The sequence below is a fragment of the Callithrix jacchus genome, chromosome 3 (genome assembly GCF_049354715.1).
Source record: "Callithrix jacchus isolate 240 chromosome 3, calJac240_pri, whole genome shotgun sequence".
In the NCBI taxonomy this organism is placed as follows: Eukaryota; Metazoa; Chordata; class Mammalia; order Primates; family Cebidae; genus Callithrix; species Callithrix jacchus.
In genome coordinates this window covers 177,707,151-177,730,128 of record NC_133504.1, presented here as the reverse complement: position 1 = coordinate 177,730,128, position 22,978 = coordinate 177,707,151, and the positions used below count along the sequence as shown (strand labels likewise).

At 37.5% G+C, this 22,978-nt stretch overlaps 1 protein-coding gene across 2 annotated transcripts in view; it reads right to left on the bottom strand.

Moving 5' to 3' along the window:
• Window positions 1-453: 453 nt before the first annotated feature.
• The window catches only part of TAPT1 (transmembrane anterior posterior transformation 1), a 69,996-nt gene continuing 47,471 nt past the window's right edge, over window positions 454-22,978 (bottom strand). For both annotated transcript variants that reach the window (XM_002745961.6, XM_035294001.3), the window contains 7 exons: window positions 18,722-18,802; window positions 15,112-15,221; window positions 13,658-13,717; window positions 13,198-13,266; window positions 9,570-9,646; window positions 5,465-5,625; window positions 454-2,701 (listed from right to left, as the gene is read on the bottom strand). In XM_002745961.6, the coding sequence (XP_002746007.3) occupies window positions 2,472-2,701; window positions 5,465-5,625; window positions 9,570-9,646; window positions 13,198-13,266; window positions 13,658-13,717; window positions 15,112-15,221; window positions 18,722-18,802 (788 nt within the window). In that variant the 3' untranslated portion in view covers window positions 454-2,471. The remainder of the gene's footprint in view (window positions 2,702-5,464; window positions 5,626-9,569; window positions 9,647-13,197; window positions 13,267-13,657; window positions 13,718-15,111; window positions 15,222-18,721; window positions 18,803-22,978) is intronic.

Genomic DNA, 22,978 nt, shown 5'->3' with positions numbered 1-22,978 from the left:
TCTATCACTTTATGTATAATGAATATAAAGTCTAAATACTGGCCAAAGTCCACAAGAAAATCTGGACAAGCGCATCAATGACACTTGGTCTTTACACTTATTCTAAAGGAAAACCTAAGAAGGGTCTGACCTATGCTGTGCCTTAATTAGATTTTTTTAAAAACCAAAACACCATCTTGAACTTGACTCCCAGAGGTGAAAAATATTTTGTGTGACATTTAAAACACTTGTAAAATGCAAATACCATCATTTGCTGAGAAATATTAAATGGTCTATAATCAAGGCCCAACCTATTTTTTCCAAAGACAAAATTAAACATTTTGTCACCATTAAGACCAAAACAATAATTCAAATTAAGATAGTGCTAACACTTATGAATTATAAATAAATTCCTACTACAGAGTAGGAAATCCACTCCACCAAATAGTAAGTATTAAAATAAATTCAGTGACCTTTTTAAAAAAGATTACAAAATTGAATTTATTGAGTTTCACACAAGATGCACTTATAAAATTAGTATTGAATGCCATTATAAGAGAAGAAATGAACATAATCCAGAACTCCCAACAGCATCTGCAAAGGAATGGAAATTTTCCGAAAATGACAGCACAGTAAGAGAATTCAAGTGGAACTGAAGATCTATTCAAACCATATTCCTGCTCTGAAATCAGGGCTGTGTTTAGCAAAGCTTTCCCCAAACTATTCCATTCACTGTGGCGTTGTTCCTTTTATTGGTAAAGGGAGATGGAAAAAATAATAATTCTAAAATGGGGCTCCACTAAAACACACACAAAGCAATTAAAAGCTTTTTTCATTTTTAACATAAAATAGTTCCTGGTTTCACAAAGGCATGTCCATACAATTTCAACTTTCATCTTCAGATTTCTTTAGTTAATGCAAAACATCAAAATTCACTTACTTGTTTTGTATTTCAAATGAACAAGTCAGAACATTAAAGCTTGCTTTATATTTCATCCAAGAAACAAATCACCTAAAATTTGCCTTCTGTATATACATGCCTGAAACATTGGCATGAGAGCTAAACTTTAAAATCAAAACATCAAAGGAAGTAACAGTTAACAGTACCATCTTCTGGACAGTTCTGAAATCAGAAGTTGTAGAAGTTTTACAGAAATGCAAACAGGATTCTCAGGATAAAATGGGATGGGAAATAACCTGACCTATGATGTAGGCCACAAAATAGTAATCAAGTGGAAACAGAATCTTATCTCAAACAAAACCAAAAACACCTTTTGGTTGCTGTTCCCAACAGCCATACACAGATGTCTCCCCACACTGACAGCCACCTATACGCCTCAAATATCCAATTTACCTTCACATAAAATCCTCTCCAGACCGGGGCCTACTCCACCCCCCAGCACAGGCCCACCCTGACAGTAACATCCTCACAGACACCCTCCCACAGAACACACACCCTGCCCCAGCACCGGCACACCCGCTGTTGACTGTCAACGCAAACAGAAGAACTGATGCATTTGACAAGCCCAAGCAACACGATGCTGCCTAATACACTGGGAGCATTTACTTTACAGTTGACAGTTTTGAATTTTGTACATTGACAATTTTTCAGCCTGTTCAACACCAAATCCTTTTAGCTGTAATAATTAATGAAGCAATTAGTTTTAAAGCGAAACCATTAAGTATACCTTAAAGTTAACACTGCTCTGCTTCCTTGGTATAAAAAGTGCCCTTTTGTAAGGAAATTTGTATTTTATCCACTGCAATTCAATGACATACAGTTCACATTTTGCTTTAAAGAATAAATTGAAACATTATGAAGGATTTTTCCCAGTAATGCATAGCCTTCATTAATTATTTTAAAATAAATGAACTGGTTTAACTTTTTTTTTTTTAATCCTACAAAGTGCTACTATTCACCATGTCTTATTAAGGAAGCCTTTTATTCTGAATAATTAAGATACATCTTTAAGGATTATTCTGGTGGTAAAAACATTTATCCTGACTTATGTTTAATATTTTTTTTAATGCTTTGGCAGATGAAGTAAAGTTTGAAAACTGTTTGTGAAATAGTATCAGACTGGAAAGATAACATCATGGTAAAAGCCTCACAGTTTTCCAGGTATTTCCCTATACTGAAGAGGCCTTGAGGCAAATTCAACATTCTGGAAGCCCAGATTGACAAAGCAAAACAGATTTTGATGTTGCCTTGGTTAGGTCCCGGAAGTGACACTGCTGCCTGGCCAAGCAGGAGGAAGTTTTATAATCCATCAAGTTTCCCAGAAAGTCGAGGCCGGGGAGGTTGATCCTGTCCTGTGATCTGACCCTCAGCCAGACCACATTACTGGAAGAAAGATACTAAGATTTGCTTGCCAATAATAATTTAAGTTTTTAAATAAATATTTAAGTGCCACGTTTAGCATCTGTCCATCCTGGCAACACAGCACTTGCTGCCCCAGGACCCAGCTTCTTCAGCACACGGAGCCACAGATTCAGTCAATTCGGTTTCCGCAAATTGTGAACCTGTCTATCTCTAACAAATCTTTCTTTGAGGATCTGTGTTTTAATTCAGAATTGTCCTGCGTTATGTCCTTCTCGTCACCATCTGGAGTTGTCAAAAACTGATCTGAATTGCTTGTAACAAGTAATGGTATGACATTTTCCTTTTGATGAACAGGCTGGTTGGTGACAGAGGCAGACAGGTTTTCTTCTGTGGAAAGGCCTGTGATAAAATAGATCCATTAAATTAGAGAAAATATTTTCCCCAATTCATAATAAATACAAACTTACTAATACAGTGGTGCTGAAAAGAGTGCCCATTATCTATGCTTTTAGATAATGCAAATGATAACCAAACAGCATGTTGTATAAGCAGCCATCTTTTATAATAAAACTTAGAGGCTAATCATCTGTTTAGTTTTACGGAAGGGTATATTACATTGCTTGTATCACACAAATGATGCCATCACCCAACTGTGGAAAGATCACAACTCCTATATCACAGCTCCTCTCTATATAATCAACACCTAACATGACTGTTGCCAGTCCTGAAAAATTAACGTTTGCTCCTATTGAGAACATCAGGGAGTGGGCCAAGAAGACTCTACTACATTCCACTTGTTATCTATAGTCACTTAAGCTACCGTTGGATTAGCATAATTATCTCTGGGGAGTCCAAACCAGAGGTAAAAACAAACAAATAAACAAAACCCCCAATGTTTATTTTAGGCCAGAGATCCTGGAGCCTGGTTTTGGGGACAGCTGGGCTGGGGCCTGGAGTAACTCATCTGAATCACACATTCAATCCTTGTAAGAACAGCTTCTCTGAGGCAAAAAAAGACAGACCATCAGCTGTTCACATTTAAAATGTGTAATCTGATGAGTTCCGACCTCTGCATACACCTGGTCACACCACTACCATGATGGAGGTAATGACACATCCAGCTCTCCTGCAGTAATCTCTCTCTCCTGCATCCAAGCCCAGGACTGCTATCTTTTGTCTCTTTTACATGACAAATCTGATGCAGCCTTGAGAGACAGCCCCTTCCCTCTCTTCAGCTTGACTTCAACACCCTCCTGAATGGTTTCTAGTCTGTGTTCTCCTGACCTCCAAGACATTCTGTGCAAACACTCAGACCCTCGTCCTGAATGCGATTCTCATAACACGTACCCTGAGTCAATGGCCTGGCCCTGCAGTACGTGCTTAAGGCTTTTATCCCCATTAGACTGGATCCTCCTTGAAAGCAAGTCTGATGCTTATTAACCTCTTCTTATATTTTTTGTAGAGACAGGACTCACTAGGTTTCCCAGGCTGGTCTCAAACTCAAGGGCTCAAGCACTGCTTCTGCTTCAGCCTCCCAAAGTACTGATATTATTAAAAGTGGGTGCTACTGTGCGTGGCCTAATTTCTTAACTAACAGAACCCGAACAGGCCCCACTGTGAATTACCTAGTTGGTTGAAAAAAATGCAATCCTTATTACTAATAGTCCTTTTATGTTCTCATAATGAAAATAATTACTTCCCAGTGATTACACACATTGTTTACTTTATTTTTGCTTCCTATTAAGTATACATGATGAGCACAGTCTCCCTTTCAGGTAGGACTCCAGTCCAACTCTCTTCTCCCTCTTTCTGAAGCACACTCCACACCTGCAATATTGAGCTGCTAGTTCTCTAGATGCGTTTCCAGGCCTCCATGATCTAACTTGTGCTGGCCCTTCTGGACTGTCCTTTCTACCAGCCTGCTTTGGGCCAGTTTCATTCTTCAAGCTTTAGTTTAGAAGAGCCCTCTCCTGTCCCTCCAAACCCTCTACTCACCTATGTGGACCCCTATAGTTACATGAAACCTTGAAGAGCATCCTTTACTTATCTTTCTATCTTTAGCATCTCCTCTATTGCCTGGCATGCAGTTGTTCCACACATTTAAAAATAAGCCATTTAAACTAAAAGTCATATGAACAAATACCTTTGTCAACAGGAAACTGTTATCTAACAATAAAAATTAATCAGTGTCCCAGGTCTTCCTCCAAATTTTCCAACCCAGAAACCTTGGAATCATCCTGAACTCCCCTCTTCCTCTCACACTGCATAACTTCCTCATCAACAAACAGTTAATGCAAACCTCCCAGGTCTATTCAGAACCTGGCCAGGACTCCCTGCTCACACCACCTACCTTGCTCCTGGCCAGGCAGCTGTCTCTCTGGCCCCTGCCTCTGGGTCCACCCCTCTGGAGTTTATTTTCCGAAAAGGTTAAGAATAATCCTTTTAAAATGTAAGCTGCACCATGCCACCACTCCGCTCAAAGCCCTGCAACAGCTCCCTTCCCACGTGGATTCAAAGTCAAGGTCCTCATAACAGCCTGCAGCCCTCCATGGCCCCCAAAAACCCTATTCAAGATCTTTTCCCTGGGACTGGGCCACTGCAGCCACCTGGCTTTTACTGTCTTTTGATGTACCAAGCACCTTCCGGCCTTGGTGCCTTCGCTGGGTGTGCTGGGCCTCTGCCTGGAAGTGCTCCTGAGAGGCTGGCTTCGCTATTCTCAGGCTCCAGGACTCTGAGCAGTGCCATCTCCTCACACTTGGGGGAGCATCCAACTCACTGTTGTACTTCCCTTTCCCCGTCCTGCTTTTGTTTTCTCTACAGTACCCCCTGCCACCTGACATAGTGCATATTGACTTCTCTCCACCCTTCTTCCCGACAATCTAAAACAAGCTCCATGGGAGCAGAGAATTGCCTTTCCATCCTACTGCTGTATCCACTGGAGCCGGCATGTCACAGGTGCTTAATAGTGAACAGCGAAATGAGTAAACGGAAAACTCAGGGCACTGGGCCAGGTATATATGGGATGGGATCTAAAAGGCAACCATTAAAAGACCTGAACACTTATGCAAAGTGAAACCAATCTTTAAAGCGTTGCTTAACATTGACCAAAGATTTAACTCTTTGAAAATCATTCAGGGAAGTGAAGAAAGAGACTAAACTTACCTTGAGAGTGTTTACATTTGCTTTGTGATTTACTGGACGGCTTGCCTGGAGTGCTGTTTGGGGGAGGATTTGACAGCTTCTCTTCCATTTTGGCTTCCTTCACATACTGGCACGATTTCCCCAACAGCACGATGCTATTAAGTACTTTCAGGGATATCAACCTAAAAACAGAAACAAAACAAACCACATCCACAGGAATCCATCTAAATCCCTGTGAACGCCATATACTACCACGGCAAAGGAGAAGGCGGGGGGCATGGGACGGGACAGGTCAGGGGTTAGAGGACCTTACGCCAATCTTGAGTTTTCTGAGGCTTCTTTGCCACAAAGAAAAACTTTGGAATTCCTTAGTTCTCTTATAAGAAATTATATCACTTAGAAGTTTTTCCTGGTATTAAATATTTTAACATTTATCCTTTTATTACACAACAAATACATTTAGCACATGCAGATGAACAAAAAAGAAAATAAGAAAATGACATGATTCCACATCCTTATGATAATCACTGTGACATTTAGTATGTTATCTTTCAGTCGCTTTCTCTGAGTACACCTCTATTTCTACTTTTTTGCTTTATAGAAACAGGGTCTGTTTTTTTTTCTTTTTTTTTTTTACTTTATTTTTCTCGGGGAGCCGAAACGGGGTTATTTTACAAGGCAGTAGGCAAGTAGAGTCAGGAGGCAGAGCATGGACCCTGGAGTGAAGTGTGTCTGTGTGCGTCCTGAGTCTGCTGCTTAGAACCTGTGTGCACCTAGGCAAGTTACTCAACCAGCTAATATGGAAAGGAAAGCAGTGAGGCAAGGTGCTTAGAGCAGTGCTTGGCACATAGAACTGGCAAGCAATTTTGTTACTATTGTTGTTATTTATATAACAATGTATCATGAATATTTTTTCTGTATCAGTTAATGTTTCTTAGTGACACTGCTTTAAATGACCTTATAACATTTCACTGTATGGGTTATGAAATAACAAAGCCCCAAAAGACTCCTATTTCTGGATATTTAGATTATTTTCAATATTTTGCTTCTTCTAAAAAGTTTCTGATTAAGAAAACATGTTAAATCTCTATTTCCTTAGGATAAATTCCTAGATACCTATAAGTACAGAAATAAAACTTCCGGGTCAAAGAATATCAATATTTTAAGGGATTAAATATAAAACTGAAAAAAAATTATGGGAAGAAAAAGTCTCACATTAACCTCAATGCCAGTTTTATAGCCAGTGAATAAGTTGTTTTGTTTTGTTTTCAAGAGAGAGTCTTACACTGTTGCCTAGCTGTGGTGCAGAGGCATGATCATGACCCACTGCAGCCTTGAACTCCTGGACTTAAGCAATCTCCCACCTAAGCCTCCTGCATAGCTGGGACCACAGGCTTATGCTACCACACCTAGCTAATTTTCTTTTTTGTAGAGATGGGGTCTTGCTATGTTGTCCAGGCTGGTCTCAAACTCTTGGGCTCAATTACCCACTCCAGCCTCCCATAGAGCTGGGGCTACAGGCATGAGCCACCATGCTATCTTCTGCTCAGCTCCTCTTGTGCTGTCCCTTCCCCAGGCCCTCCTCCTCCACAGCTGCTCATGGACTACTGCAGCTGCCTGAAACCTGCTATTCTTCCATCAGGACTGTGTCCCTGTGCCCTTCTGCTGAGCTTATGCTCTTCCTAGGCGCTGCACAGCTCCCTTCCTTTCTGAAACACCAGCTCACCGGAGAGGCCTAACCTGCCCACCCTCTCTAAGGCTGCTGTGTCTGCCTCTGCCGTTTATCTCCTCACACTGTTATGCTTTTCTTCCTGATTCCTACCAACTGTCAATTTAGAGTGACTTTTCTAGTTGTTGTCTGGGATTTCTGTGACTGACATCAAGGCAGGGCACTTGTCTGGCTTCTTTTTGGACAAGCCCCAGACCAGCCCAGGCCCTGATGCTGAATAGTCGCTCCCTGAGGAGCACTGGACAGAGCAGTAATGGCAGAGGCTGGCAAGTCCTCCCACCTTAGCTGGCAAGAGTGAGTCTGGAGGGAAAGAGAAGCAACTTGGTGTGGGGAAAAAGCTCAGCATTTTATATCAGGAGGTTCAACTGAATTCTATTTTTTTTTTTTTTAACTGAAGACAGGTTCCTTGGTGGAGTTAATTGATAAAGGCATGGAAAAGGTGGTTTTGAGAAAGCTTCTGAAGGAGAAGAGGATAATTTAGCAATCATCCTGAGATGAGTGTTAGAGTAGATGAATGAAGTAGAAAGGTGAATAAGCAGATCTGTCTGGCTATGCTATCTAAGTGGAGAAGTGGAGCAACATGGGAAGGGAGGTGACTCGAGGCTGGGGGGACAGGTCCCCTGAATTCTAAGTAACTCAGATTAAAGCATATCCCCTTTGGTGAACTATGTACAGGCAACTGTAACTAAACAAAGGTTTTCACATATAGCATACACATGCTTCACTTCCTGATTATTACGTAAAAACTACTAGAATAATTAGATTGCCAAACAACTATTCTCATTGCGATTACTGCAACACCCCTTGATAAACACAGCACAATGTTAAGAACTTTGAGGGGCAATGTGACAACCTATATTAGAAAAGGAAGGTCTTAATGTTTTTTAATGTCAAAAAATGGAAAGAGTTACCTTAGTTTAGTAGACCATTTATATACTCATTCAAACAAAAAATAGGCAATGCTGTGCAGAGTGATCAGAACCTTATCCTGCTGTGTGTAACACTGAAATTGGCAGCATGACCTACACACAGCTTTGCAGGTCAAGGGCCTGAGTCAGGCACTGCAGGCGCTGGGAAGCAGGCTCACGACTCAGGATACTTAGTGGAGAGGTGGGAACTGCAGACAGTAAGTGACTATTTCCATGCTACTTCAACAGAAGCTTCCTGAGCATGTGCCTGATGGTATGCTAAGCCCCGGGCAGAAAATGATGTGGTGGAAAACACACTAAGAATAACCACATAACTGGAACACCATGGATGTCTCTGGAAACCAGACCTTGTCCTGGGGGAACACTAAGCAAATCCACTGCTCAAGTTGTGACTGCTATGCTTACCCTCCACCCGTTTTCATCTGGAAGTATTCAAGTCCGACCCCTCTCAGGTCACCCTTCCCTGAGTGAAGCTCCTGACACATCCACCTAAGTGAGGGTGGAACATGTTTCCTGTTTCATTTTTTTTCTTTTTCTTTCTTTTTTTTTTTTGAGACAGAGTTTTACTCTTGTTACACAGGCTGGAGTGCAATGGCACAATCTTGGCTCACCGCAACCTCCGCCTCCTGGGTTCAGGCAATTCTCCTGTCTCAGCCTCCTGAGTAGCTGGTATTACAGGCACGCACCACCATGCCCAGCTAATATTTTGTATTTTTAGTAGAGATGGGGTTTCACCATGTTAACCAGGATGGTCTCGATCTCTTGACCTGGTGATCCACCCGCCTTGGCCTTCCAAAGTGCTGGGATTACAGGCATGAGCCACTGCGCCCGGCCTCATTTTTTCAGTAAGTTAATTGAAAGCCAGATATGGTTACTTTATCATCATTTCACTTCTTGAGAAAAGTAACAAAGGCAAAATCATCATTTTATATTGTTATTTTCTTCATACCATGTATTTTAATTCAGTTAATTTACTGTTTGTCTCCCCCCAACCAGAATATAAGCTCATGAGACCAACAAACCTGCAGATAGATTCAGCTGGCCACAGATAGAAAACCTACACTTGCACATTACCTTTGAGTTTACGTGATGCAGGCTTACAGTGTGCTGAACAATTCAATGTGGCAAATATATTAGAGGGTTAAAAATGTTTCTAAATATGAAAACATGTCTGCAATGGCACACTTTTATTCATCTAAGAAAATGCGAGTGAAACTTAAGTCTCAAGCAAACAGGGCTTTAAGATTTTGCTAAAAATTAAAATAAACTCCAAAGTATTATTAATACTACTACCAAATAGCAGTGTAGTTAATCTAACTGAGTCATAAATACACTTGGAGGTATAGCTGTTGAAAGGAAGCTCCTGGCATAGATTCTGAGTAGTATGATTGGAATGCTATTAACTTCTATTATATCTTGCATTTATGCTTTACTGTATAACCAAAAATATATTCAATAATAATCTTACCCAAAATAGAAGAGTATGACACAGGCATAAGACAGGATTCCTTGCACTTTAATTGAGCTTGTTACAACTCTGATGAGCTAGCCAGAAATAAACCAAAACAACAAAAACACACAAACAGAACACACAACCACAGAGTTATTAGTTAATACTTAAAGATTTCTCCATGCTGACCTTAACATTTTAGGCATACATCTCTGGCCTCTGTCTAAAAATCCAAAAAGGCAGATTTGATGATTTGTATCAAAGTCTGCCTGCTCCTGAAACCTTCTGTGGTACATCTGGGTTTGTTCAGGCAAATATGGGATGCCTGTGGCTAAGGCAACAGTTTGACTCTTGTTGACTCTCAGAGGTTGGCCCTTTATCAAGGTCATGAATGACACATGTACTTGTACCTTATAGATATGCAAATCAGCTGATTTTTATATTATTCTTTAAAGTACCAATGATTTCATCTTGCTATATGCGTTCACACCAGAGCCAGAATCATTTGGTGGGCATTTCCTTATTCCTGTTTCTTCCCCCACCCCATCCTTTTTTCGTTGATTCTTTTAAGAACCCCCAGTAATTCACAGGGAACACAGAGAAAACGAAACCTTAAAAGGTTTGTATTTAGAAAAACGAAACACTATTAAAAAGTTAAACATTGAAGCGTTTCTCTCTTATGGATAGTTACAGTTAAATATCCATTTTCTTACTTCTTTCACAGAAATAAAGGAGTAACAGCATTATCCTTAGAAGTCTGCTGAATAAGTCTGAATTGTTCCTCAGTTAAGGAAAAATTTCCTCACATTACAAGTGCAGCTGTCCCCATATGTTAAAAGAGAAAGAGAATTAGGGAGAAGTGGCCTTATCCAGTAATGTCAAGTTATCAAATGTCTATTAAGGTATCTTAAATAAACATCACAGTAAATTTTAAAATGCTTTACAGTTGGGAGGAGGTGGGGCAATGGATTGTCATATGTTCAATAAACTCTCACTATGAGAAAAGTGAGAATAAAAGCCCTCAACTGTGTCACAGTCTCTAACAGGGACATGTCTACTGTATAGGCATTTGTGACTGAAGTTAACATGACTCTAGGATTTTGTTCATTATGAAAGGCAAACCAATGATCACATTTAAGCCTTAAATAACTTCACTTCTATCTAGCACATCAGGTAACTTTTACCCAAAGTCTAATTTCGATGAGACTTTAATACACAATTTCTCTTCCTTTTTTTGGATTTAAATCATTTTAGGAATGCAACACTAAGAAGAAAAAATTGCCATCCTTGTGCCTTGATTAAAGAATTAACTTGGGCCGGGCACGCTGGCTCACGCCTGTAATTCCAGCACTTTGGGAGGCTGAGGCAGGTGGATCACGAGGCCAAGAGATTAAGACCATCCTGGTCAACATGGTGAAACCCCGTCCCTACTAAAAGTACAAAAAATTAGCTGGGCATGGTGGTGCATGCCTGTAATCCCAGCTACTCATGAGGCTGAGGCAGGAGAATTGCCTGATCCCAGGAGGTGGAGGTTGCAGTGAGCCGAGATCACGCCATTGCACTCCAGCCTGGGTAACAAGAGCGAAACTCTGTCTCAAAAAAAAAAAAAAATTAACTTGTCACAGAGGCCTCGGTATATTTGTCAAGGCTCCTGGATGCCTGCCAGAGCTCTGTGAGCAAAGTGCTGTGGAAGGAACAAACTATATAACCCCCATTTCAGCACATTGGAGGTGTTCCAAAAGTGTTTTGCCAATTATTAATCATTCATAAATCTTTTGGTATAACGGCCATCAAAACTCATTTAAAGAATAAAAGAATAAAGAAAAATTTTTAAATACTAAATCATAAAAGTTCATACTAAGTAGGAGTTTTCTGACAAGTTACTAGACAAATAAGTCTATTATTTGGCAAAGCAGGATCATATTTAAATCCAACCATTTAACCAATCTTTGAAGAAAAAAATCAGCCAATCTAGGTTTATCCTTACACTTGTATGTTTCTGGTTATAATAAACAAATGCAGAAATATTTAATATTCTATTTTATCAATCTCTTAAGCCTTTAAGAAATAATTTTATTATTTAGAAGCCTCCATTTTTCCAAAATTCTAGGAGTTCCTTTTCCCAAGCAAAAGAAAGCTATATTATGATATAATAAGCAAGCTATTAACACATAATTAAAAATGTTTAGGAATGTAGTTATCTGGAAAGTCATACTGAAATTTAAATGGCATTAAGCCTCTTAATCATCTGTCATCTAAAAAAAGTCAAGGAAGCTGGTCTAAAATATCGCTGGTATGAACTTCATTTTCTTTATACATTTCTTAGTTGAGTTGCATGAGACTGCAGCTATAGAAGAAAAGCAGATATCCTTTGGCAAAAAAGCCAGTTGCATTTGTTTTTCCTTTTCATTATTATTATTTTTTCTTTGAGAAGGAGTCTTGCTCTTTTTGCTTAGGCTACAGTGCAGTGGCGTGATCTCAGCTCACTGCAACCTCCCTCTCCCAGGTTCAAGTGATTCTCCTACCACAGCCTCTCATGTAGCTGGAATTAACCACCACGCCCAGCTAATTTTTGTATTTTTAGTAGAGATGGGGTTTCACCATGTTAGCCAGGCTGGTTCTTGAACTCCTGACCTCAGGTAATCTGTCCACCTCAGGTGATCTGTCTGCCTCAGCCTTCAAGTGCTGGAATTACAGGCGTGAGCCACCCCGCCCAGCTGGTTGCATTTGTTTTGATGTTAGAATAGGTAGTCAAGAAGGAACATAATCAAATACAAGTGCAGCCAGCAACTTTTTTTTTTTTTTTTTTGGCCTCAGCCTCCTGAGTAGTTAGGATTACAGGTCCACAACACCACGTCAGGCTAAACAAATCCTCTTAATTAACATTATTATAGTCTAATGTGGCTAGAAACTATTTGCAAGCCTATTCTGAGCAATTCATTAAAATATTCAAAGTTGATGACTTGTTGAGGGTTGATTTAGTAAGTTTTAGTAGTATTTTTTTTTTAAATACATATTTCTTGAATATAAAAGCAGAGATTTTCCTTGCAAAAAGTTTGGACAATTTTTTAAAAGTATTAATTACAATTGATAGAGACTATATCTTCATTTGGGCATACCATAATTTATTTAACCTATTTCTTTTTTTTTCCTAAATTTGTATTACAAATGTCACTGAAATGCATACCCTTGGCCATAAATCACTGTGTGTCTTTTATAACTATCTTCTTAGGGTAATTCCTAGAAATGAAATGACTAAAAGCATGATGTTCTCACATTGCCCTGTAGAAATACTGGATTAATCTATACTTCCACCAATATGTGTTACAGTGGCCACGTTAATGCCCATGCTCAGATATTTCCATTAAAAAAAATTTTTGCTAAGTGAATAATCAAAAAAGAGTATTCTCATTGTTAGAAAGCCATTTACATAAAAGCAGCTTAGCATTACTTATCTATTGGATGGCTCAACCAACAGATATTTGGATATATGATACTGCTATAATTTAAAAAATAATTTTCTTCCAAGTTATTTACCCTTAATTTTTATATCAAGTCCTTTTGAAACAATCTTAATAATCCATTTATGAATATTCTATAATAATGACTACTTCATTACAACAACTATTAAAAAGTATGCACTTACTAAAACAGCCAGTGGGAGAGGAATAAAGCCCATCCTCCGTGCTACAGAGTCGCTGTAATCGGTATATGCCTGAACAGAAAAACAAGCAAAAGATTCAGATTTATGGGATTTAAATAGCACTTTAAAAGTACTACTCACTTATTACCAGCAAATGTTCTAAACAGGTGGGGCTATGGAGCAAGAACAGAACCTGGGACCTATAAAATGATGTAGAAATCTAATTGTTCATAAGTCTTAAAGAAAAAGTTGAATAACTTAAAATGCAGCAAAAATCATACACTAGGTAATGTCTTTTTTTTTTATTTCTTAATTTGTAAATGTTTAGTGTGGAGAACAGAGATAAGTAGGAAGTTTATGTAGCTTTCCTTTAGCCAATATTTCATGCTAAATTAAACATTACTCAGTTAATTACAGACTATGCCTTTGTTAATTTCAGACTATGCCCTTGATAAATGCTCACATTTTTCTGTCGGCTGCTAACAAGGTCAAAAGCAAGACTGGCTCTATATTCACTGTAGACCTAAAGACAAATAAGAATGAAATATTAAGTAACATAGTACAAATATATCGTGTGGAAAGACTTAAGACCTTATAAATAAAAACATTTAATAATTAACCAGGAACAAGTGCTAATAACCAAACAGTCACCTAGCTATAATTTCTCTATTTGTTTTCCTACAGTAAAGGTAGAACATAACCTCAATTCCTCTGAACTGTTAACCTTCATAGATCTTTTAAAGATTTCTTTTTAAAAGAGTAATAAATATCCAATAATTATGATTTGAGAATTTAGAATTTGGAAAAGAGTGACTAGTTTAAGTAGTGTAATGTCTATAAAATAATTTTGACATTTTAAATTAGTTTAAAATATTATTACTATTTATCTAACCATAATAAAGCCTTCTTAGACAAATGAATGCCAAAAAAGATATAAAGCTAAGTTAGGGAACATAGTAAATATGAAGGCACTTGTCACTTGTCATTTCTGCTAAAAATTGCACAAGTGTTTTAATCAAGCCTATTAATTTTGACTTCAGCTGCTAAATAAATGATCCTATGAAAAGAGAGTCATGCTGCATTGAGAAAGTTGATAAAGTAAATGGTGAAATTACTTTATCAGTGTTTTACATAAATAAAAGTGCAAAACTGCATTTAAGTATATTAAAACATTCAAAAACTCATAATCAAATCATAGCTGATGCAACTGTATTTTATTTTAAATAACTGCCTTTTGAAATAAAACAAATATTCGAGTGAGACTGTCATAAGTACCACCCAGTAGAATCTAGAAAACCGCCAAACTACTATTTATTTTGGGACTAAGGTAGGAAAGAGGAATACATTAGGAAACTTTCTTATGCTTTACATGCAAGAAAACTATAGCCACATATCTATTTTGAGAAATTCTCCAGAATACCTGGTTAGAGCATAAAAATTTCTCAAAGTTTCAGCAAACACTTTCACCAGAAAAATATAAGGCTCTTCTCTTCTAAAACTTAGCAGGAACCTATTTGTTATCACGGAAAAATATCAATTAAAAAAAATTTTTAAACCTAGCCAGAAAACAAACAAACAAAAAAACCTAGCCTGAGAGAAAAGTTTTGATGGTCTAAGTTTTAAAATAGAAACAATGTGATTTTAAAGCCTTTAAACAGATTATGACAGTGTTAACTGATAAGAATAATTTTGAGTTAGTGACCTCAGCTATAGGCTGGCCTATACTTCTACCCCAAGATATGGAATGAGCATCGCCTAATATAAAAGAGAATACTTTCAGTAGTGTAATAATTTTTAGAAACTTAAAATTACAATTCTGACTTTAAAGTATTAACAAATCCCTATTATTCTACAACTTTTTAAAATTAAGCAGCAGAAGCAAACTTTAAACATTTAAGTCCATGTCAAAATACATACATCTGCAGTAATGTCATTGAATTTGGTGATAAAGGCATGTTTTACAATATCCACAGCAATTTCTGATGCAATTACCATACAGACATCTGGAAACAACACCCAGAGATGATCTACAAACAGAAAACAGAAAAACAATAAAATATTTTCAGTAAATTTGATATTTTCAGTAAATGATGAACTAGCATTCAATTATAACTTTTATCAAAAGAGCTATACTGTATCAAGTTAAAGGATACTTAATTCAACAAATATTTATGCAGGCCTGTCATTCAATTATAACCTTTATCAAAAGAGCTATACTGTATCAAGTTAAAGGATTCTTCATTCAACAAATATTTATTCAGGCCCAGCATGGTGGCTCACGCCTGTAATCCCAGCATTTTGGATCACCTGAGGTCAGGAGTTTGAGACCAGCCTGGCCAACATGGCAAAACTCCGTCTCTAGTAAAAATACAAAAAAATTAGCTGGGCATGGTGGAGCATGCCCATAATCCCAGCTACTCGGGAGGCTGAGGCAGGAGAATTGCCTGAACCCAGGAGGCGGAGGTTGCCGTGAGCTGAGATCACGCCATTGCACTCCAGCCTGGCTAACAAGAGCAAAACTCTCTCAAAAAATAAAAAAAAAAATACAAAAATTAGCTGGGCATAGAGGTGTGCACTTGTAGTCCCAGCTACTCAGGAGGCTGAGGTAGGAGAACTGCTTGAACCCAGGAGGTGGAGGCTGCAGTGAGCCAAGATCACACCACTGCACTCCAGCCTGGGTGACAGAGTGAGACTCCATCTCAAACAACAACAACAACAAACTCAAATATTTACTCAGTACTTTCTACGTGCCAAGCACTGCTTTACATGCAGGTTCTGGTGGTTTGGCAGAGAGCCTCTGCCTTCATGAAGGCTATGTGCTGACATGCTGATGGGATGATTAGATTAAGCAGATTCCTTCGAAAATTCTTTAATTCCATAGATGCCTCGATGTGACAGAAAATAACTAGCAAAGATGTGCTGTAGTCAACTGAGCAATCTCCTTCTTTGATCAATACAAATTAAAGATATTGATTAATCCTTTGTTTCGCTGTCATACAGATGTTAACCTGTTAAATTTGCTCACCATCATGCCATTTATTAAAATGTCTATTCAAATAAGACCTAGTGTTAGACAGATAAGCAGAGTAACTGTAGTTTACAATAATCTACTGTGTATTTCAAAATAGGAAGAAGAGAAGAATTTGACTGGTTCTAACAAAAAGAAAAGACAAATATTTAAGGTGCTGGATATCCCAATACACTGATTTGATCTTCACAAATTAAATGAATGCATTACATTATCACTTGCACACCCAAACTATGTATGTCTATTATATATCAATAAAAAAAATTTTTTTTAAATGCCAGTTCAGTACCAGATACCTGATAAAACAGATCCACAGACAATCTCCTAAGAACTTGGAAAAGAATATAAGAGTGGGACACAGCAAGAAAAAAACAGGGAGAAATGTTGACAAGGACCCACAGCAACACAAGACCCAGGTAGCCAGAGGGTGGGATGTAGACCACATAGCTGGGCTAACCTTGCTGACAGTACAGACAGCTTCTTTGAGTCTGGCATCGTACTAGGTTTTAGAAATCAAGTGACCTCTTCCACCAATAAGCTCTGCTACTAATGGTATATGACCTTGGGCAAGTTTTTTTTTTTTTTAATCTACATCACTGTCAAAGGGCAAGTTTCTTAATTAGCTAAATTCCAGCTTCCTCAACCACAAGGTAAAGGATAGTAAGTGCCCACACTTAATTATTATGAGAACTAAATGAGACATAATGGTGCACAACAATGTGCCTGGAATACAATATGGTCTAGTACTGTTTATGTTCCTAATTACCCTGAGAACTTAGAGCAAGCTTCCATAAATGGCATTTTGCTTTTTTAAAGAAATTTTAATAAACCTAAAAAAGGGGTGAAAATGGTGAATTTATCATTAAAAGCTAGTGCTCCTTTTATCATACTATCTGCCATAGTACTAATAAAGGAAACAAGATAATGTATTAAAAGTCACAGTATAAATGAAAATATGACTTCAAATATCCAGGTGTCCAGGATATTGGCTTTGGGAATTGCTGATCCTACGTGCACTCCACTGGAACCAGTGACATGTACCCACTCTGTCCTTCATGGACACCGTTAGGTGACTTAGTTATAAAGAAATATAGCACCATGTACTAAAGAAATATGGTACACAAAGAATCTAGCTGTGTGTGGAGGAAGAGGCTTTTCTACCATAGCCAGGGAGCCTTTGGATTAAAACTCAAGCTGCTGTCAGATCTTACTTTTCTCTACGAAAAAGACTTTTGAAAATGTATCTCCAAGAGCATATACCTCATTTTGTATGTTTCTGATTTTTCACAGGTAGTTAAAAATTACCAATGAATTAAAATAAATTAATAAGAAATTTAAAAAATGCTTATAACATATATAATATTGGGAGTAAATGAAATGCAAACATGGTCTCATCCCTTAAGAATGAAATTCCAACAAAAACATCAGACAAATAAAAACTCTATAAATTACTTGAGATACCTGAGAAACTGATCATTTCCCCCCAACTCACTTCAGCATTATAATTACCCATTTTCCCTATTAGCCTGTAAGTTCTACAAATGTCTTATTTTTTTATTCACATTTGTCACAGTACCTGCACTTGTGCCTAGAAACTAGCATATGCTCAGTGAATGTCTGCTAACTGAATGGATGATGAAAATTCATGGAATCTTGACAATTTCCTGTCAGCCTGACTTTAGAGATGCACCTAAGTAGCAAAATTTCCACTTTGTTTTATGTTTAATTTATCCCTATTTAAAATGCGAATTGATGAGTAAAAGATAAACAATAGGGAAGAGCAAAGGTTCTTCTGGTCAATCCCTAAGATGAAAATGATCTTTTTGGATTTAGGTAACTAAAGCACACTAAGGTTAAAAACAGAGAGGCTCAGAGCTGCCAGGCTTAGCAGAGCATACTCACCTACTGAGTATACAGCAACAGAGTCAATGTGAGTTTAAGGGAAACGACAGCATCTCACCACACCACAGAAAACATACTCAATCTATTCTACTGAAACAGTACAGTCATGTGTCGCTCAGCAACAGATACATTCTGAGAAATGTGTTGTTAGGGAATTCTGGCATTGTGTGAACATCGTAGAAGGTACTTACACAAACCTAGATGGTATAACTACATACCCAGACTATATGGCACAAACTATTGCTCCAAGGCTACAAACCTGTACAACATGTTACATACTGAATACTGTAGGCAACTGTAACACAATGGTAAGTGTATCTAAACATGTCTTAACACAGAAAAGAACACTAGGAGATTAGGTGACAGGAATTTTTCAGGTCCATTAGAATTTTATGGGAAGACCGTTGTGTATGTGGTCTGTTGTTGACTGAAAGGTCATTATGTGGCAGACGATTATTTCTCTAACACCCAATCAGTAAAACAGCCAGTCTTTTGGTCTTTTGAAGTTTTCTGCAATATTCATTTTATTCCAGGTAAAGGAATGATTTTGGCTTAGAAGTAAAATTACAAGACACTGTTTTGTTAGGGGTGAATTACCTGGATTCCAAGAAAACTGTTCCATGTTTCTTAGACACACTATCAGTAAAAGCACATAATTTGTGAATCGTTCCTTAATATCTAAAAGAAAAAAAAATCAACATTAAGTACTATAGTGTATGTAAACAACATAATAAAATACATATATCTAACAATTCTTTTAGCCAGAACATGATGAAATTGTTAGATGTATAAATGTCTATAAAATATACGACTTTATATATATATGTGTGTGTGTGTGTGTGTGTGTATATATATATGTGTGTATACATATAGGCAGGTGCTACCTTGGTAAGCCATTGACTTCTTTTGCCAACATAATTCTAGTATGGAAATTCCAGTTTTCTAAACTTCAAAAAGTATTCAAACCATCAAACTGCTCAGACTGGGTCATTAGATTCCTCCAATGGTCTCTGGAGACATATGACAACTGTTTCCATTTTACAGAAGAAAAAAGAGAAGCAAAGAGTAAACTACAAGACTTTGGGTAACAAAATCCCTGTATAAAATCCCAGACTATTTCCAATCTGCTAAATAGTAAGTACACAATTACTGAACTGATGAGTCCTTTAGCTGAGAGAATCCTGCTACTACAATAGCATTTCTTAGGGTGTATGTAGAACTTGAGGGAAAATAACTCCAAATTGGGCTTCATAGTATTTCCCATAAACTAATAACTATGTGCTGAGATTAGGTGGAATGAATTTAATAAAAGCAAATCACTGAATTCCTGCTAAAGGCCAGTGTACACATTTCACTTTTTAAGCTGTTGACTTTCTCACAGTCTAAGATACTGTGTAATCAAGAAAGGGGACACAGTAAATCTGCCTGCAGTAAGAGTGGCACACCCATGTATGTGTCTCTTTGTAATGGTGGTGGGGGGGCTGTGACTAGAAACAATCACTCATATAACAACCCATCTCAAAAGCCTTTTTACACTCTGCTGTCATTTTCCTACTTTCCCACCACCTCAGTAATTGCTTCAAGCCTCACCCATATCCTTCAGCCATGGTACACCTCCTATAAGTGCTCTGAATTTCAGTTTCATCCTGATGTACTTCATGGGACCTTCTTTGCTTCTCTTTTTTTACTTCCACCTTTCCCCATTATTCTCTAGCATGTGATATTAACTTTCATTCCATGGCAAAACCTCCTTTTCTATAAGTGAGTTGGCCTTTATTCTCTGTACTTTCCCTACATCTTTAAGCTCTTCCAGTCAGCTGCTGATACCTTCTTTCCCAGGGTAGCTCAGCTCCTTATTACTGATGGGTTTGAGCTGTGTCTTCACTCCCTCAAAGCCCAGTGGGCACTACTTGCTTCTTATTTACAAAGCTGAAGCACCATTCATTATGCAGTACTGTGTTTTAGAGTGTGAGCTCAGGGCACAGTGAGTCTCAAGGTGCCAAGCACTGAGATGCCTCCTTAGGAGGCCGGGCACATCTGGAGCAAGTCCATGTGAAGTTTTTAGGTGCACCTGTTTTGACTCATTCTAGATCACATTTAATTTATTCTGTGACTTCAAAAGAGGATACAGGTTAAAGGAAATAAGAAAAGTTTGCCCTAGAATAAGTTCCATCAAAGTCTGACCCAAGATATATTATTTGTTACTATAGCTAACTGTGGATCTTAATTCATGGGGTATAAATTTGTTGCCAGTAATTGGAACTCTGTAGAATTATTCACAAAGCTATACCTGTATGTGTGCTAAGTCCTTTCTCATTTCCATAAATGAATTTAACAAAGAAATGTATTTATTTTTTGATGCTTCCCAAATATGAATATATAATATGGACTTGCTTCGTTACAGAATTATCTGAAAATAAATGGCCTTGAGAAATTTAAAACACTATTTGAAATGAGCCAAAGTAACTTTTTTGGTAAACTCTAATATAATAAAGCAAAACCAACGCAGAATTTAAATTGATTATATTTGATTTTTGGACACATGGCAGCTCCAAGTACAGGGAAAATCTGAAATCATTTCATTTCTAAGGATACTGATGAAAGGGGAAAAACCTATTTTATTAAAGGTAATATTTATGGCTAAATATGTTTATTTTATTTTTTATTATTTTGAGACAAGAGTCTTGATCTGTATCCCAGGCTGGAGTGCAGTGGTGCAATCTCAGCTCACTGAAACCGCTACCTCCCGGTTCAAGCAAGTCTCCTGCCTCAGCTTCTGGAGTAGCTAGGATTACAGGGATGCACCACCATGCCAGCTAGTTTTTGTATTTTTAGTAGAGACAGGATTTCACCATGTTGGCCAGGCTGGTCTCTGTGGGAGTTCAGTCAGGGTGGTGTCAAAATTAAAAAAAAAAAAAATTAGAGATAGCTTTAAAGAATAATCACAAACCTTCTTGGAAGGCTGAGAGGTTTTTGCATAGTTTCAGTAGAAGTTTCGGCTGAAGGCAGCCTAAATCCCCTTTACAGTTAGTTAATAAGAAAAGCAAACAGCTAGGATATGTGGGGGAGTTTATCTGAATAACTTGTTTACTAATACGGTCTTAAAACTAACCCTTGATCTGGATGGCCTTCTTGCGGGTAGGTCAATCAGGGAGATTACCTATAATGGTATTTGCTTTGGGCTTGGAACCTGGCCTTTAATCTTTTCCCTTGTTGATTTAGAGCCTCTGTTTTCAAATCTATACTGAATAAATGTGGAGAGAGCCAAGTAGTGTCATATAGCTGCGATCTTTCTCTGTGAGTGGCTCATGGCCCCCTAGCCCATTAGTTCACTGGAAATTTGTGTTTGAGTGCATTTATTCATCTGTTGCGCAGCTGGGGTCTGTGGGAAAGACCCTGGCAGTCTTGAACTCCTGATCTCAGGTGATATGCCTGCCTTGGCCTCCCAAAGTGCTGGGATTACAGGTGTGAGAGACTAAACCTGGTCCAAAACAGATCTTAGAAAAGCGGACTATTTCAAAATATGATAGAGATGAATAGAAATTGATAAACATGGTAAATAAATACAATTTTATAAGATGAAAGATGTGAAGGATGGTAAGCTTAAAGATTAAAAAGTGATACCATAAAAATAACTATATCTTTATTTGATAAGATAAAGCTATAAAACTATATCTAACTATAAAAATGAGGCTGTTATATGAAGACGTTTTAAAAAGTTTTATTCTTACACTTTCACAACTTTTACATTTAAATGTTTTATATAGACATTATAAAATCAAGATTTGACTTTTAAAATTTGAGCTAAAAAATACCCAAATTTTAAGCTTCTCCAAAATAAGATACAAAAAGAAATAAAAGTCTGATACTGATAATCTAACATATATTAAAAAATGCAATCAGCAACATATGTATACCATATCTCATCTTTAGAATAGTCAAAGTTCTGATTAAAACATTAATAAAAGAATTAAAATTTCTAAGAAAATGGGAACATTTTCTCCTAACCGTTTATTAAGAAGCTTAATAACATTGGTATTAATGCTTTTAAAATGTTTCTGATATTCAGATTATTAAGCTTTTTCCTTGCTATATTACCATTAAAAGGGATATACTTTAACGTATTTGCAGTCACATTTTAAACATAAAATTAGTGACTATTTCCAAGAAACATCCACATTTATTGCAGGTATGCTGGCTTCTAAGAGTGTTAAGTGAGCAAGAAGCTTACTTCAGATAACTCAGCTCCTGAAGGACCTTTCTAAATGCACAGTTCACATTACCAATGGGTAAAAAAACTACCTAAAATTCTTCATCTCAAGAATGCAAACCAGAATGGGTGAGGTTCCACACTCAGCTGGTGCTTATGTTAAAATGAAGTGAAGAAAAGGGTAAGTTGTTAAAAGCCTGATTTTATTAACTACATTACTTTTCACATTGCCTCAGGCAATTACTCTAAAGAAAATACACAGCGAGCTGCCACTGAAAGGGGTAAAATTACTCTCAGATTTCTCTATGAAGTCTTCCATATTAAACCAGCATGAAGGATTGAACCTTACACTATGTATCTGGTAACTCAACTTTTGTTGGAGAAAAAATTCCTAGGAAAATTTATGAGAAAAAAATAGCTGATATGAGTATCCCTGCTGACTGGCTCTCATTAAGTAGCTACAACTAAAGCATATGAAGGAGGCAACATATTCTTATCAAGAGTAAAAAGCAGCTCTTGGTGACTTCTGATCTTTCCCTTTTAATAGCTGAATGTTATGTGCAATGTTAGCAAGATTGCCTAGATTTTTTTTTTTTCTTACTTAGGAAGGGTTTTAAAATCTACCTTAGGGTAAAGCTAATTTC